This window comes from Microplitis mediator, chromosome 6 (genome assembly GCF_029852145.1).
Source record: "Microplitis mediator isolate UGA2020A chromosome 6, iyMicMedi2.1, whole genome shotgun sequence".
NCBI classification, from domain to species: Eukaryota; Metazoa; Arthropoda; class Insecta; order Hymenoptera; family Braconidae; genus Microplitis; species Microplitis mediator.
The window spans coordinates 20,442,507-20,459,567 of record NC_079974.1 but is presented as its reverse complement, the minus strand read 5'-3'; the positions used below and the strand labels follow the sequence as shown (position 1 = coordinate 20,459,567).

At 25.3% G+C, this 17,061-nt stretch overlaps 2 protein-coding genes and 1 long non-coding RNA gene across 7 annotated transcripts; 1 reads left to right on the top strand and 2 right to left on the bottom strand.

Moving 5' to 3' along the window:
• Positions 1-67: 67 nt before the first annotated feature.
• LOC130670027 (transmembrane protein 18) lies at positions 68-5,075 on the bottom strand. Its single transcript, XM_057473201.1, has 5 exons — positions 4,709-5,075; positions 3,433-3,550; positions 2,624-2,678; positions 2,451-2,544; positions 68-1,329 (listed from the first exon to the last, which is right to left on the bottom strand). Exons 1-5 carry the CDS (start codon positions 4,769-4,771, stop codon positions 1,201-1,203), a joined length of 459 nt encoding a protein of 152 aa, XP_057329184.1. The 5' UTR covers positions 4,772-5,075; the 3' UTR covers positions 68-1,200.
• A 4,592-nt stretch (positions 5,076-9,667) lies between these two features.
• LOC130670251 (clavesin-1) lies at positions 9,668-13,547 on the top strand. The gene is made up of 5 exons (XM_057473554.1): positions 9,668-9,974; positions 10,522-10,862; positions 12,746-12,874; positions 12,958-13,192; positions 13,318-13,547. Exons 1-5 carry the CDS (start codon positions 9,851-9,853, stop codon positions 13,344-13,346), a joined length of 858 nt encoding a protein of 285 aa, XP_057329537.1. The 5' UTR covers positions 9,668-9,850; the 3' UTR covers positions 13,347-13,547.
• A 741-nt stretch (positions 13,548-14,288) lies between these two features.
• On the bottom strand, positions 14,289-16,842 carry LOC130670252 (uncharacterized). 5 transcript variants are annotated; one of them, XR_008990337.1, is made up of 4 exons: positions 16,332-16,838; positions 15,076-15,220; positions 14,846-14,974; positions 14,290-14,647 (listed from the first exon to the last, which is right to left on the bottom strand). It is a non-coding gene; the product is annotated as an uncharacterized LOC130670252 (long non-coding RNA). The 5 variants fall into 5 exon arrangements; XR_008990336.1 differs by having other exon boundaries at positions 15,080-15,220; positions 16,332-16,837; XR_008990334.1 differs by having other exon boundaries at positions 14,289-14,647; positions 14,846-15,220; positions 16,332-16,842.
• Positions 16,843-17,061: the final 219 nt, after the last annotated feature.

The window sequence follows — 17,061 nt, the reverse complement described above, 5'->3', positions numbered from 1 at the left end:
CAAATATATGCACGCATTAAATGATTAAGTACTTAGTATAGACTATAAATTATTAGTAAATTTGATTTAATTAATCATCGCAGACTGACATGAGTTAAATAATTAAATACTATTAATTATTAAAATTCAATTTTTTAAATGAAAAAAAATGTTGTTAGGAATGTAATCAATACAATTGCAAAATAAGTAAAATTAAAAACAAATTAATAATCTAAGTAATATTTTCTTTCGAAAATATAAATTTAAACCAAAAAATATGTACCGTACTAAAATTTAAAATATATTTAATAAATTAATTTTAAAAATATCACAAATAACGATTATCTATGATTTTTTTTATAAATATTACACATCAACGATCCCAATAAAAATGTACAAAGTTATTTTACGTACTAGATTTTAGTGCCAATTAATAACTAGTAAGTCACACGTTTTTTTTTCTTCATTCCTATATTACACTGTAAAAAATTTTCGGAGTAAACGCGTATTCAATCCGGAGTGGATGACTGTGTATTTATTTAATCCTCTTGAAAAAAGGGGAGTTTATTTTAATGTTAAAAGTCCGAATCGGAGTGAAGGCGGATTTAAACAAAATCCACATCACCGGTGAAAAAACAAACTCCTTATTTACTTCATATGCGGAGTGATTTTTTCTAAAACTCCAGAACTTCGAGTGACGAAGTGAATTCGGATTTAAATAAAATCCATAATTACTCAAAATTCATTCCCGATTTTTTACAGTGTATTATTAAGGCTCGGCAGTACCTAACGAAATGTCGACTAACAATTCTAATTACGTTTTGAATATTTATGGGTTTCCCATGATAAAAATCTTCCGAGGAAGTTCGTCTTCTGTTTTTAGTCGTAAGCTAAGAAAATTGCTGTTATAATAATTATTTAATAAATAATTAGAATTCTTGAATTCGAGATTTCGTTAGGTGCGGCCCAGCTTTAATGATAGGTACATATTTATATGTTCAATTAAAATAATAATAAGACAACGCAACTTAAAATTAAAGCCGTATTTTAATATTTATAAAATAAAAGCTTAAATTATAAAAAATGAATAATTTCGATGATTAACACTCCATAAATAACTTTGAATTCCTGGTATAATTCGCTGTCGATTAACTGTTAATCACTAACAATTAAACAATTATTTTGATAAGTAATAAATTACTTTGACTAGATTTATTATAATTATTCGTCTTTTGACTTGTTAGTTACGGTAGACGTAGCATCACCACTTTGACGAATTTTAGCCCGCTGCCGAAGTTGTGCTCGTTTTAAATTTGTTGTTAATTGACTGGATTGATAGAGCCAACTTGCCTTAAAAATTATAAAATTAATTAATAAATAATACAAACATTTTCAAAAAAGCAGTAAATTTTTTTTTTAACTATTTCAAAAATAAAGTAGAAATTTAAATAAAACTATTAATTATTTTCAAAATTTTTATGCATTTAAACAAATAAAATATAAACATCAGGTTGAAGTTGAGTCAAAACGACTTCAATAACCTGAATAACTTTCGAAAGAGTGAATTTAGCAAAAAATGTTAAGAGACCTTTTTTGTAGAGCATTAAATTTCCTTGAAGAATATGTATCTTGACTAAAATAAATTTAATATTTCTAGTAGTTACAAAAATCCAAAATAGAAACAAAGAATTTAAAAAACAAATCAATGTTTAAGGCACGGTTACAAGGAAACGGCTCGTTTTACGTCAATTTACTAAGAGACATTTTTTGTAGGGAATTCAATTTCCTTTAAAATTATACATTGCTCAAATTTTTCTTATAGATTATTTACGAGTTTTGGGTAAAAAATGAAATTTTTGTCAAAAAACTAATAGTTGTAATGACACGCCTCTTAATATCAATATTAAGAACTCAAATTTGCACGATAATTTTTTTTGCTCATCAGGAATAATATTTTCACAGTATCGAAAAAAAAAAATAGTCAATTTTTTTGACCGAGCCTAATATATCCTCCTCAGTCCCGAGGCATCATTTTGTTTAGTATTTGAATAATTTTTTATAAGTATACTTAGGGTAAGAGCACTAGTACCCAGCTCCAAACCAGTAGCCAGCCACTTGATGTTAAATTATATCTATATATATTTTGAACCAATGTTAAAGTATATGACCGGCTGGCTACTGGTTAGAGGCTGGGTACTGATGCTCTTACCCTATAGACCTTTTAAGAAGTGAAAAAACATATTTTATATTTTTTCTAATTCATAGTTTTTGAAGCCATCTATTTTAAAGCTGTAGCAATATAGTTATTTTTATGGTTCAGCAAACATCATTTTGTTGCTAATGCTGGCAAAATTGTCTCCTATACGGTACTTCAGGATCGAGGAGGATATACTAAAGCTTATTGATGTAAGCGTGAACTATAAAATGTATGAATTTTGAATTTTTTTAATTTAAAATATAATCATACTTACGACCATTATCATACAATTCAGCAATATTGGTACGGAAAATACTATAGATATAAAAAGGCCATTAGAGTCGAAGTATTGCTGTTTTGAAAATAACCTAGAATTTAAAAAATTAATTTTTATTAAAATACAATCATTTTTATACTTAAAGAATTTATTTAATATACATTACTTACATCCATTTACTGGCCGCAACTTCGTTTATACTTTCCGAGAAGTAAACTAAGAGTACTTTAATAATAAAAAAATTATTTTCAGTTAGTTTTAGATATAATACATAAAATAAAAGACCTAATTATCGACCGGGTACCAATTGACATTTTATTTTATTTTATTATTTACTCAACTTTTTTTTTTAATATCTAAAAATTATATATATTTTATGTAATTGTTTGAAACCTATAAAATACACTTCTAATTTATAATACAGAAGACTTAACAAAATAAAAAATTTTTTCATTGCGTTTAAAAATTCTAAACTCCCTGGAGATTATTCGGTATGTCAATAATTGATACATTTGAGTGATCAAGAGCGATTAATTAAATTATTATAAGTGTTAAGTAAGAGAATGCGCTGAAACAATTTATTTATTTTTATATTTAAATATAACAAATAAATTATTGTCTAATATCGACGTTCTAATTAGCAAATTGTCTAGCTCCGTTTCAGAAAATCCACCTTTTATGCAAAAGAAATTTAAAAATTTTTTTTTCATATAAAAATCAATTCCATATCTAGTATATGTATAATATTTTTGTCTAGGTTACTCAATAATATTTTTTCTAACTTACTATCTGAAAATTGCACAAAATCACCTACTAAAAAATATTAAGTTAGACAATTTGCTAATTAGAACATCGATATACTTCTTATAGTGTCAATAATCAGGACTTTTAGTTTATTCGTATCTGTTTATATGAAAAAAAAAAGATATAATAGTATTTATGTTACGTTAATAAAGTATTTAATAATAAAATTACTTACAGAGTATTAGGAATAATATTATCTGGAAGTTTGCGTGATTTCTGGTCATCAGGGCAGTCATTGTTACAGCGACATGGAACGCTAATAAAATTACTAGCCATGGATCCTTCCATTCGATCTAAATGTGTTCAAATAATTATTATTATTTACAAATTAATATATATTTTAGTTAAATTAATTGTTGAGAAAAATTTGTAAATTATTTTTAAATGTAAAATTAAAAAATAAATCAATACAAGTTATGCAATTAAGAAAATATTTAAATCATAAAATAAAAATTAAGTTTTAATTTACAAATTTTAATAAGAATTAAAATAATTTGTTTTTTTTTTTGTTAATAAACTTATCTAATATTTAAATCGCTTTTTTAAAATTCATTCATACGATTTCAAATAATAATAATAATAATAATAATAATAATAATAAATTTTATTTTAAATAAAAATACATTTTAAAGAAATTTTGAATTATTCAAAATAAATAATAATGAAAAATAAAATGATACTGAAGTTAGCCAACGTCCAATAATTTTTGGATTTTTTTTATGACAATAAAGTTAGCAGACATTTAACAACATTTTGATTTTTTTTGTCAAAAAAATTTTGAAAAATTCCATGTATAGTTTATTAAATTTTCTACATGTGCATTTTTTTAGAAATATATTTCTTTTATTATTTATCTATTTAAAAAAATTTATTTCAATTCCAAATGTTTGCTAACTATGACAGTAAAGTTGTCGGACATCTGACAATTTTTTAAATTTTTAAATAATAAAATGAAATTGTTTAAACAAAAAAATTAAAAAATAGACTTTTACAAAAATCTACAATCAGTACATGCATTTTTTTTATTTTATCAATTTAATTAATTAATTTTTTTATATGCAATTTAAAAATTGTCGTATGTCTGATACATTTACACTCATCTGCTAACTTTACTGTCATATTTTTTTTTAAACAATAAATTATTTTTAAGAATTACACCTGTAGATTATCAAATTTTCTACATATGCATATTTATATTTTTTTTTTTTTATTTAATTGTTTAAAAAAATTCGAAAATTGTCAACTGTCTGCTAACTTCAGGATCATAAAATAAATAATTTGAGAAAAAAAATAAAATAATTAAATTGAAAAAAGAAGTATGTATTTAGTTATAGTATGATCGTAATTTCGTTCAACTTGCACGAATTATCGCAATAAAAAATGCATTTTCGATAAATAAATGCAATGACTTAAAAAATAATAATAATAAAAGGAAAAAATAAAAGACTTACGCTTTGCAAAAAAGGCCAGACACCATCAATTGTGTCGGTAGCGATAAACTCTGAGCTCGACATTTGTTTATGCTAAATAATCTTATTTATTTAATTATGTTTTTTTTGTAATAATTAAAAAAGTATTTACATGAAATAGTATCGTCATTTATCTGCACTGTACATGTACACAAAATCTACTCAGAAATGAGTCAACACATTGCATATTTTTTTGATATATTCTTATTTACACATAGCTGTAGATATTTATAAACTCATCCATGTGCTAGATGCAATCTCACAGTGGTTTAATACAATAATAAAATTAATGACCACATACATATATTTATTTATAATGGCATTACTGAGCAGACATTCATGTAACCATAAATATAATTAACATATAATTTAATTTTCAATAATAATAGAGTTAAAACTTTACTTCTCACGCCATCTACACTCCCGCCTTTTTTTAAAGTTACAAATTTTAAATAAACACCACAAATATCATTTTTACATATATTTAAATTTAAATACATAGGTTTCAAAATAAAATTAACTATCGAGCTTCACTCTTTCTAAAATTTTGCTCTAAAAAATGAATTTTTTTTTGTATAGATTTTTATGGCATAAAAGCGTTTTATTGATTTTAAAGTAATTAAATTTTATTTTGATATTTAGAATTATAATTATTGATCAAATAAAAAAAATTTCAAATTTTTAATTTTTTACAAAATACTGATTCAATTCCTTTAATTGATTTTCCATTAAAATAATAATATAATCGCAGAAAAAAATTGTAGTTGCTATAATAGCTGCTATAGTTTAGGGTGATGCGCAATCGAAATCGATTAATCGAACAGTCGATGTTTTCGTTTTGATTGTGGATTTTTTTAATCTATTGTAGGCCTTTCGATTAATTGAAAATAATCGATTATTTTGTTCGAAAAAGATTTTTAAACATCGATTTTTTGTAAAATTAATTTAAGAAAAAATTTGCTTTTAAAAGTTATTAAGACCATTCTCAGACAGTGTCCCCCACTTTTTGAAAATTTTCAATGACTTTCAACTAACATAAGCGTATCAAATTTATATAAATTAATTAAAAAAAAATTAAAGCATTAATTGAAAAAAGGAGAACGTAGACATAATTTCGCCTATATATAGATTTTAAAAAAAATTATTTCCTCTTGATATCAATTAGGAGTTAAATAAAATTCGTTAAATAAATTTCAGTAAAATCGTCATGTCAATTTTTTAATTCGAATTTTTAAATTTTATTGGCTAAAATATATATTCAACAGATTACGTTTAACTTCTAATTGATATCAACTGTAATTAATTTTTTTTTAATTCTATATCTCAACGAAATTACGACTACGTTGTCTTTTTTTCAATTGAGGTTTTAATTTTTTCTTAATTAATTAATAAAATTTTAATACGGTTATAACAGTTGAAAGTCATTGCATATTTTTAAAAAGTGGGGGGCACTGTCTGAGAATGCCCTTAACTTATAAAAATTAAGAATTATAAAAATTATTTGACTAATACAGCTAGATAAATGATAAACAACTTGAGCAAAATGATTAAAGTTATAGATAGGCAGTTTATAATTTTGTAGATCGAAATTTTACACTATTTGAAAAATAAAAAAATAATCGATTTTAACCATCGATTTTTATTATAACTATGTTTAGTTTTATTCGGAGGCTTATTTTCTGTCCGTAAATATGTTTTTGTTTTTTTGTATTTTTATGTAAAAGTAACCCTGTAATTGGCTATGGCTGTTGGGTTTATTGTTAAATAAATAAATAAATAAATAAAACGATTCTACGACTCCCATGGGATTCTCAAAAAAAAATCTACGCACGGTCAAATTTTTTGTTATTAGTTATCTAATATATTTTGCACACCTCGAGCGCGAAGCGGAGAGGTAGTGCTCTACTGTCGTCAAATGTCAAAGCTGGGTTGTCGTTATTTTTTTTTCACTGATATCAAATTAAATCTATTTAATTTTTATAATCATAGTAGACATGGCATCTAAATTTTTAAAATTTTCTCTTAATTATATATGTAATATATATTATATATATTCAGTCATATTTAGTGACAGAATAATTAAAATATTAATTTATTGCAAGAACATAAATACAATTGTCTTTTTTCCCGCGTAATTTAAATGTTATTTGAATGATTAGCAGTAAAAGAGAGTTTTAACTATGAAAAGGCATAATTTTAACTCAAGACCTTTTTAATGATATCAAATTTAATAACATTAACTTATTTTATTATATAGATATGTCGGGAACAAAAGTTTTCTTATTCTCTTAATAATATGGACCATTGTGATGTGTACGATTTAAAATATTATCTATACTTGAAGTATAAAATATTATAATTACCATCTTGAGTGCTTGATAAATACATAATAACCATTATTAAATTGTATAGTAAATTCATTAAGATAATGCAAATGCTCATGATGAGTTGGTAATAATATAATTTATGTGAGAAACATTGTTGTTTATAATGATAATTATTGTTATGCAGTAATCAAACTTATTTTTTTTCTATGATTGCATTATATTCTCTATGTTTCGATTATTATAATTACTTTGTAAAGAAAAAATACCCTATAGGGGTACACTATAGTAGTAAACAATTTTGTTATGTTTATTGATAAGTTTATTTAACAATAAGACTTTGATGTGGACTTAAATTATCAGAGTGGGTGTTTGACTATTAATACATGATGATAATCATTACTCTACATTTATAATTATGCCCAGTAATATAGTCAAAAAAATAAATTATTTAAAATAATTCTGTTCAGCAGGAATGTACATGTTTGTACACTCACATACGGGACTATATACGTGACGCGCTCCATGCTTTTCCGTAATATGGAGAAGAAGAATTAGGATATGAAGAAATTTAGTAGGATAAGAAGAACCTTCTCAATAAAAAGTATAAATAAATTGAGAAAAATAAGGATCGTCCGAACTAGGAACCGAACCCAGACCATGTTGGTTACGCGTCGAGTGCTCTTGCAGAGTTATCCGAGCCTACGTCATATTCCGTTCAATTTATCGATATCTATTGAACCATATCATCCATCGTATGATGGCATTTTTAAATTATTTTAAATAATGCTGTTAAGCAGGAAAATATGTGTTTTTACACACGCATACGGGATAAATATTCAACTTATTGCTCTACATTGTGTTGTGAGTGGTTATTATAATTGTTAATAGTGATTGTTATTCAGCGATTATTGTCCCCGCCTCAAATTAATGTCCCCGATTGTATATTTCTAACGAACTACTCTAAACTTTTTCGGACTATGTTTCCTGGCCATGCTTTTTCTTTTTCTATTCCATAGACATCATTATTAGCTATCTGTTCCTATTTCTGCTTCCATATTTTTTTGCAATCACGGAGTGTTTTTTGGTGGACAGGATTGCAGACAGGTGGCAGTCTGGCGGCAATATAGAACGAATCCCACAGGTCAAAGCATTATATCAACTTGTGAAAAATAATTCATTTGCTCTCTGTGGGATTCGAACCTGAGCCTAGCCAGTACTTGAGTTTGAAACAAGAGTGTTATCCACTCGACCACAAGTGCTATTTTGTTCATTAATTATTTTCGATTCTTAAATTTTCAAACTATAGCATGAAACGTATCTTATTTGAGCTTGAAAAGCTTACCCTGGTGGAAATTTTTCTGACTTTTCTCTGAATAACTCCGAAAAACTCTTTAGAACTTTAAAAAAGTCTTTAGAACTTTAGAACTGAGTTTTTCAGAGAAATTTCCGAAAAATTTCCACCAGGGTTTAAAAAAATAATTGCATTTAATAGTATTTTCGAACTCGAAAATATATTCACAATGGCGTTTTCGAGCTTCTTGGGCTCATAAACAGGAAATATTGGGGCCGGCCCGCGAGGCCAACCGTTGCCCAGATTTTTGAATAACAATATTTCTCATAATGTATAGAAATTATTCCCATATGTCTATGAAAACCATTTCTCTATAAATTCTTATTTGTATAATAAGTAGAAAAATGGATAATTATCTGCTTTTGAATAATTTTTTAATTAAATATATAATGGGGTCAGGGAAACGGGGCTGACACTGAGTATTTAACCCTAACTAAATGATAGAAATAAAATTAACTTATTTAAAAAAATATATATTCCATGTAAATGAGGTATGCATTTTTTATAAATTAATTCAATTGTTTATGATAATATAATATACAATAATGAGTTTTAATTGTGATAAAAGAAATAATAATAACAGTTCATTAATATTCCATTGAACAAACGCATTGTTTAATTGTTTTAATTAATATATATAATTATTATCATATGATTTATATTTTGATCATGAAATAAAGGTAACTTTTTAACGCTGCATATCCTCAAACTTCGTACGTCGTAATTTCTGGATATTATTATTATTATTATTATTATTATTATTATTATTATTATTATTATTATTATTATTATTATTATTATTATTATTACTTTTAAAATAATAAAACTAGTTCAATAATGAAGCATAAAGATTTATTGAGTAAATACAAGAAATAAAAAATTTATAAATTAATTTAATAAATATAAATATTTAAATTAATATTCATAACACATGTTAATATAAATTTATTGTCCTTGGTATTGACACTATCATCAGATTGATGAATAAACAGTGATGGTATTATATTAAAAAGAATAAACAAATGATAACTCCAAGTATTAGTTATACTTGTATTTTTTTCTTATCAAATCGCGACAAGTTTAAAAACGATATGATGCATACAGAGAGTATTTTTTTAAATTTCTTATTTTTTTTATTTCATATTTTTACAATGACAGAGTATTGTGATTTGGTATTAACGTATTTGTTCATGTAGATGATGCACAATTTATTTAATGTCACGAATCCCAAAGACTCGATTGGACTTTGTAATGGTCAAAGATTAGACGCAGATCGTCATGTGTAATAAGAGCCTCCCCGATGTAACGACTTACCAGCAGATATATCTTAGACGTCCTCTTATGAAGATTACTCCCTGAAACAAAGTTATGTAGATATTTCTTTTACGTAAATTTAAATTATCATTTAAATAATAATATCAAAATTTTTCAATTTTATTTATTGTGATGTCGTTTCAACTTGAAGTTGGTCCTCTTGATGAGGAAACTAAAAAAGTAGCTGCAGTTGAGCTCAGAGAAACACCGGAAAATGTTAAAAATGGTATTGCTAATCTTCGTAAACTTCTTGAAGGTAAATTATTTAACAATTATAATTTTATCAAACGTTTTTTTATTTTTAAATAATTTTTTATGTGAAAAAATAACATTAATATAAGAATGAAAATTTTATTTTACTATTTTATAAATTCAAATAATATGTTTAGATGAAATTTATTTAAAATTATATGATAAGTCAATATTGTGTAATATAAGCCCAGTTATTTTTAGTTATTTTAATTTCTTTCATTTCGGTAAAATCACTTATGATAAAAATTATCAAAGATATGTTTTATTTCGAAAATTATCTCAGTTGTTTTATTATTTTTTTTTTTTGAGGATAATTATGATTATAATTATTATGTAACTTGATAAATACTAATATAGTTTCTCAAATAAAAAAATTTATAAGATTCAATGTTATTATTTTTTTTTTTGACGATAATAAAATAAATTTCGATTGTTAGAATGTTATTGAAGCATAATAATTTGACATGCAAAGTTTATTTAATATGAGCATTTGAAATAAAGAGATAATAATTTATTTTATTGTCAAGCATTAATGAAAATAATTTTTTCAGAAAGTGAAACCTTGTATTACAGGACAGATGATGAATTTTTATTGATATTTCTTCGACCTTGTAAATTTTATCCTGAAAGTGCATACGCTTTGATGCAAAGAATCGCTGATTTTAAAGTTAAAAATGCATCGCTTCTTGATAATCTAATGCCGAATGATGAAAAAACAGCGATATTAGAGAATAATGTTGTAAATGTCTTGAAGGATCGTGATCACAAAAGAAGACGTGTACTTGTAGTAAATGCTGGTAAATCATGGGATCCTTCTAAGGTGACAGCCGATCAAATGTTTAGAATATTTTATTTAATACATGAAGCTGCTCTTTTAGAAACAGAAACACAGGTGATATTCTTATTTTATTTTTAAATATTATTTAATAACTAGGACTAAGACTTTTGCTTTTATTTAAAAATAATAATTAATAATTAATGGTGTCAAAGTTTGGAATTACAGTGGAAATATTGGCCGTATAAAAAAATTTTTCAAATAAAAGTTGTAGGAAATTTTATTTTCTATAGAAAATGTCTCTTATGATTTTTTTATACGACCAATATTTCCACCGTAATTTCAAAATTAAGATTTTCATAATTAACAAAAATTTGATAATTCATTATGAATCTCAATTTTGGAATTACGGTGAAAATATTGGTCGTATAAAAAAATCATAAGAGACATTTTCTATAGAAAATAAAATTTCCTACAACTTTTGTTTGAAAATTTTTTTTATAAAACCAATATTTTCGCCGTAATATTAAACATTAAGCCCATGTGTCAAAGTAACGTTCCAAAAAGATTTTTAAAAAATTTCATCTCTATAATCTTAGTTATATTATTTTGAATACAGGTCGATCGTACTTTGTTCTTAGACGATAAGCTAAATGATAGCAGATATATATATAACATGAATTAATACAATAGTCATATAAAAAGATTATACACACCTATAAAACAAACATTTTTTAACATTTTAATGATCTATAAATGTAATTTTCAATTTAAATATTCAAATTTCAACGGTTGTGAATTTTATTATTTTTCATTTTGAAATACGCTGCTGTGAATACTTTGACAAAACTATTCAATTTATTTGCCAAAGCTATTATAAAAGTATTAAATAAAATGTAAAAGCATTTAAGCTCAACGAAAGAGATTAAATATGTCTGAATCAGTATAATTTTTTAATTTTCTGCTCTGAAAAGAGAAATTTTTTTTTCACTACATCTGCGCTACAGTTAAATTCCTGGCCCGGTTTAGCAAAAAGAAAGTGCTGCCTTTCTTTTATAACAAAACAAACAAATAGTATATTACACACCGAGGATGGAAAGTAAAACATTCCAACTGGCGTAAGTAATTCCCTAACTGAGCTAAAAGCGACGTCCTATCTTTCATAGAGTGGTGTATATACTTTTTTCACTAGGTCTGTGCCTAAAAGCTTAAATTTTTGCCTCTGTTTGCGAAAAGAAGGGTGCAAGCGTAAATTATTTTCATTTTATTTATTTATTTCATTTAATTCAAGCTTCAGATACAGAAGATCATTACAGTAACAATCTAGTAGATAAGAAATGGGTATTGATACTGTAACTATATAGTGTAAGGTACCGGCCTACGGGTTAAACAAATTGTAATAGTTAAGCTATACTTAATAAAATTGGTATTAGAGATAAATTATCACTTAAATTTAGCAACAATTCTTTTTAAGAGTCAGAAGACTTGGTTGTTTTTTATAATTTCTTCTGCGCTACGACAGCATATGACGGATGATGAAATATAGAAGACAGGGAACGTGGTATCGGGACTCTATAAACTTATTGTAACATCTCTATGCAAGACCCTTCTACTAGAGTAGCCTTTAGCGGAGGCGATTATTTTAAATATCATTTTTGTCACTTAGGCCTTATTAACTGACAGGCCTTATTACCCGCGGGTACCTTACTTCTGAGACCTATATTTTCTTCTCTGTGAAGCTAAGTTTCTAAAATTCCTTTCGGCGAAATGTATATTCATTTAGTCAAATCTTTTGAGGTTTGCTCGAGGAACTCGAAAATTCATAATTAATAACGTTTTCGAGTTCTCTGAGTTCGAAAAGAGCGAGAAGTTTTAGTGTAGGCCCACAGGGTCAACCTTTTTTCAGAGTTTTTCTTTATAATTTTATCGATATTTGTATTAATAATCATTAGTTTTATTAAATCATCTCATTAAATAAATACTTTGGTTATTAATTTCAGATACGGGGCGTTGTTGTTATAATGGATTTTGATGGATTATCAATGAAACAAATAATGGGATTATCGCCATCATTTAGTATGAGATTGTTATCATTTATTCAGGATGCTATGCCACTCCGTTTGAAAGAAGTAACACCATTTAAAAACCTCAATAATTTTTTAGTTGAAATTTATAAAAACGATAATTAATTAATTATTAATTCATTATACAGGTACACTTTGTAAAACAACCATTTCTCTTTAATCTCGTTTGGAATATGTTCAAACCCTTTACTAGGGAAAAACTTAGAAAACGAATGTTTTTCCATGGATCAAAAATGAATTCTTTGCATGCACATTTAGCTCCTAGTCACCTTCCCGCAAATTATGGAGGAGAATTACCAGAAATTGATTATACTGGCGCTGATTGGTTCCCGACTATTTTAACATGTAACGATTCTATTAGAGGTAATATAAAACTATTTTTTTTGCACACCTCGAACGCGAAGCGGAGAGGTAGTGCTCTACTGTCGTCAAATGTCGAAGCATTTTTTAAAATTCCATTGCAAAATAATAAATTTTCTTTTTTTTAGAATGGAATACATATGGATACCGCAAATAATAAAAGAATTCAGTAAAAGCTTATAGTAACATAGTAATCTTTGTCGAAAAAATTAAATAAAAATGATTGCTATCAATTTGTAAGGTTTTGTTCATAACTTTAACAGAAAATGTCTTCAAAGAATTATTGGTATGACAATTTGATTGTTGTGATGTAATAAAATACTACGAAATAGAAAATAAATATATTTTATTAAATATATGAATGAATAGAATTATTGAGCCGGTGAACGAACGATCAAGAGTTTTTGTGTTCTTCCAGTCTAATGTATTCTTAGTTTAAGAGAAGAATATATATCTAAACTATGTTACAGTGCTCCCCCGAAGATATCGGGACTCTGGTTCCAGGAAAAATATCTTGCTAACTTCAGTATCATAAAAATTCAATGATACTGAAGTTAGCAAACGTCAAACAATTTTTGAAATTTAAAAAAAATGATAAATTATAAAAAAAACAAATATTTTGAAAAATTGCACTTGTAGATTTTTGTATTTTCTACACGGAAAAAAAATTCACGGATTTTTTACGATTTAACTATCGTAATTTTCATTATATAGTATTGTAACGCTGGACTATAAGTTTTCAATAATAATTTTTACAATAGACTATCGTAATTTTTATTTTATAATTTATACTACTACCTGAAAGAAAAAATCAGATACTATAGAGTAAATTATACAAGTTGTGTTAACATAAATTCTAATACAACTATCGTAAAATGAATGAGTCGGTAATGTAGAATTTCTTTAAATATAAAATAATAATTAGAAGTCAATGGAGTAAAATATATTTTCTTAAGAAAGTAAAACTTATAATTAATATAAAAGAAAAATTTATCATTTGGAATTTTTTTTTTTTAACATTTAAATTGAGAAGGAAAATACAATCTCGAAATAAAAATAAAACATGTTTAAGTAGTAATAATAAAACATTTATTTAATAATTTTTCAAATATATTTTTTTGGTACATATAAAATTTATTATTAATTAATTTAACTTTATCAGTTATAATTTCTCATCAGATTCCGAAAGTATTATAATTTTTTCCTTTTAAATAAATAACTCATTTCGTTGTATTCAAAATACGCACATGTAGAAAATTAAAAAAACCATAGGTGCAATTTTTTCGAATACTTTTTTTCTATAATTTATCATTTTAAAAAATATCCAAAAATTATTAGGCGTCTGCTAACTTCAGTATCATATAGAAACGTTAAATGTCCATAATTTGAGGTTATTGAAATGTTTTACCTCTCGCAAAGCCGGGTAAAATTATTCATGGTCGACAAATGAAGAATATCCTGTAACAAAATTAGGAGAATTGAATTTATCAAAAAAAATAAATTTTCATTCTTTTAGAATCATTTATCCTATGACCATAATACTATTAAATTTTTTATAAAAATAAACTTCATGTCCAGATAAATAATTTCAAAACGAACGATATACCCACAGAATATTCAGTTTAATAAAAATTGAATAGTAATAATTATACTTACACCACCAAATTATTATATTCCATAATCTATGTAGGTTTGTAATGAAGAAAGCACAGTTTTTTTTTTAAATTTCTTATTTACAATTGTCCAAAAAACGTCATGAAAAATAACCTCTATTTCTGCACTACACTGTGGATAAAGATGAACTGATTTATAAATATATATAGTTGAACCACAAATAATACAGACAAAGTAGACGTCATCATTTGTATATATATATATATACATACTCACACAAGCATCACATCATGGTATTGTGACATTTGTCTTTCATACGGAAACGCTTCAGATGGCATATACTATACCTTTTCAAAAAATTTACAATCCAACTATCGTAATTTTTGTGACTTGTATGGTAAAAACATAGAGGCAGCACTGTAAATTAAGAGGAAGAATAAAAGAATAAATATTATAATTAAATCTCATTTTTTATTCTTTTACTATTTACGATAGTAACATTGTAATATTTCTTATTGAATTTTATACAACAAACTCTTAATAAAATTACGATAGTGAATAGTAAAAAATCTTTTACAAACTGTAAACTTTCGTATCATATATTTGAAAGTTACAGATAATAAAAGTATAGTCCAGGATTACGATAGTAATATTGGAATTTTTCGTCGAATTTTTTTTCCGTGTACATGTGCATTTTTTTAGTTTTTTTTTTTTGTAATTGAATTGGTGAAAAAAAAATCCAAAAATTGTTGATTGTCTGCTAACTTCCCGATGAAAAAAGATTTTATACAATTGTATAAAATTATATACAAAAAATGGCCCGATCCAATTGTATACAACTGTATAAAAATTGTATACAATTCTATACAAAATGTATACAAATCTATATAAATATATACAATTTTATACAAATTATATAGAATTGTATACAATTGGATCGGGCCATTTTTTCTATTCAATTTAGGGGAAGGGGGGGGGGCAAAAGGGGGTAGGGTAGGCAAAACGGGGTACCCCCAAAATTTGATAAAAAAAAGTTTTATATTTTAAATGGTTTTTAAACATTCCAAAATCACTTCTGTAAATATAATTAAGCGTTACTTTTAATTTTTTTTGGTAAACTTTTTCAAAAATCAATTGTTAGTTGAAAAATATTAATGACGTTTGTTTTATGATAAAAACTATTAAAATTTTTTTTTCTTCTTTTGTATCTAATAATCATGTAAAATATAATTTTTCTTCATGTAAATTGCTTAAAAAAAAATTCAACTTAATCAAATTCGTTTAAAATCCAGAAATTTTTTTTTTACCTTTTTTAGGGGGTACCCCACTTTGCCCGCAGAAATGAAAAATTTTTTTTTTCAACGGTAACTGAAAATTTCTTCTATTTACTTTGAATATCATTAAAAAAAAAAGATTTAGCGTATTTGAGTCCTCGAAAACTTGGTATTTCCTTAAGTACCCCCTTTTGCTCCTCTCTCCCCTACACTAGAATACCTCCTTATTTTAAAAATCAACAAAAATTACATACTCATATAATTGATTAGCCCTGATGTACCGACGACGAATAGTAATGATATTTCACAAATGCATTATTATAAATAATTCTTGACAGTCCTCGATTCACCAAATGTCAAATCGATAAATAAATATAAACAATAGAATTAAAAAATTTATTTTAAACAAACGACAATCGAATAGAATAAATTTAGTTACAATAAAAATTCATTATTTCTAAGTAAAAAAAAATATAAGTTCCGGGTAAGTAATCACCAACATATCATATACTAAAACCTTCTCCGAAACACGCTGCATCTTATGGTAGTTTTCGCAGTATAACCGAACAAAAAAACTCCATTTATTAGTATAGATTTTTTTTTCTTTATTTAATTTCACAAATAAAAACTGTTACTATTTTTTTAAATTTCAAAGCTTGAATTATTTGAGTGTATTAGAGTATAACACAGGATATATTGTAGAATTGATTAAAGTTTAGTACATTAAAATTTTATTTGCTACTAATAATGTGTATACAATGAAAGAATGTTACATTTTCATTTTCAACAGAACTAATTAACATTAAGTCGAGCGTACCATCGACATTAGACCTCTTTTAAAATTCTATTAAGCTGCTGTAAATTAAGTGTTTGAATGTTTTAATTACATGTATGTGTAATAAAATACTATATATATATATATATATAACAAAGAGATGACCGAGACCTGGCATTGTACAATAACGGGTCAAGTTAAATGATCAA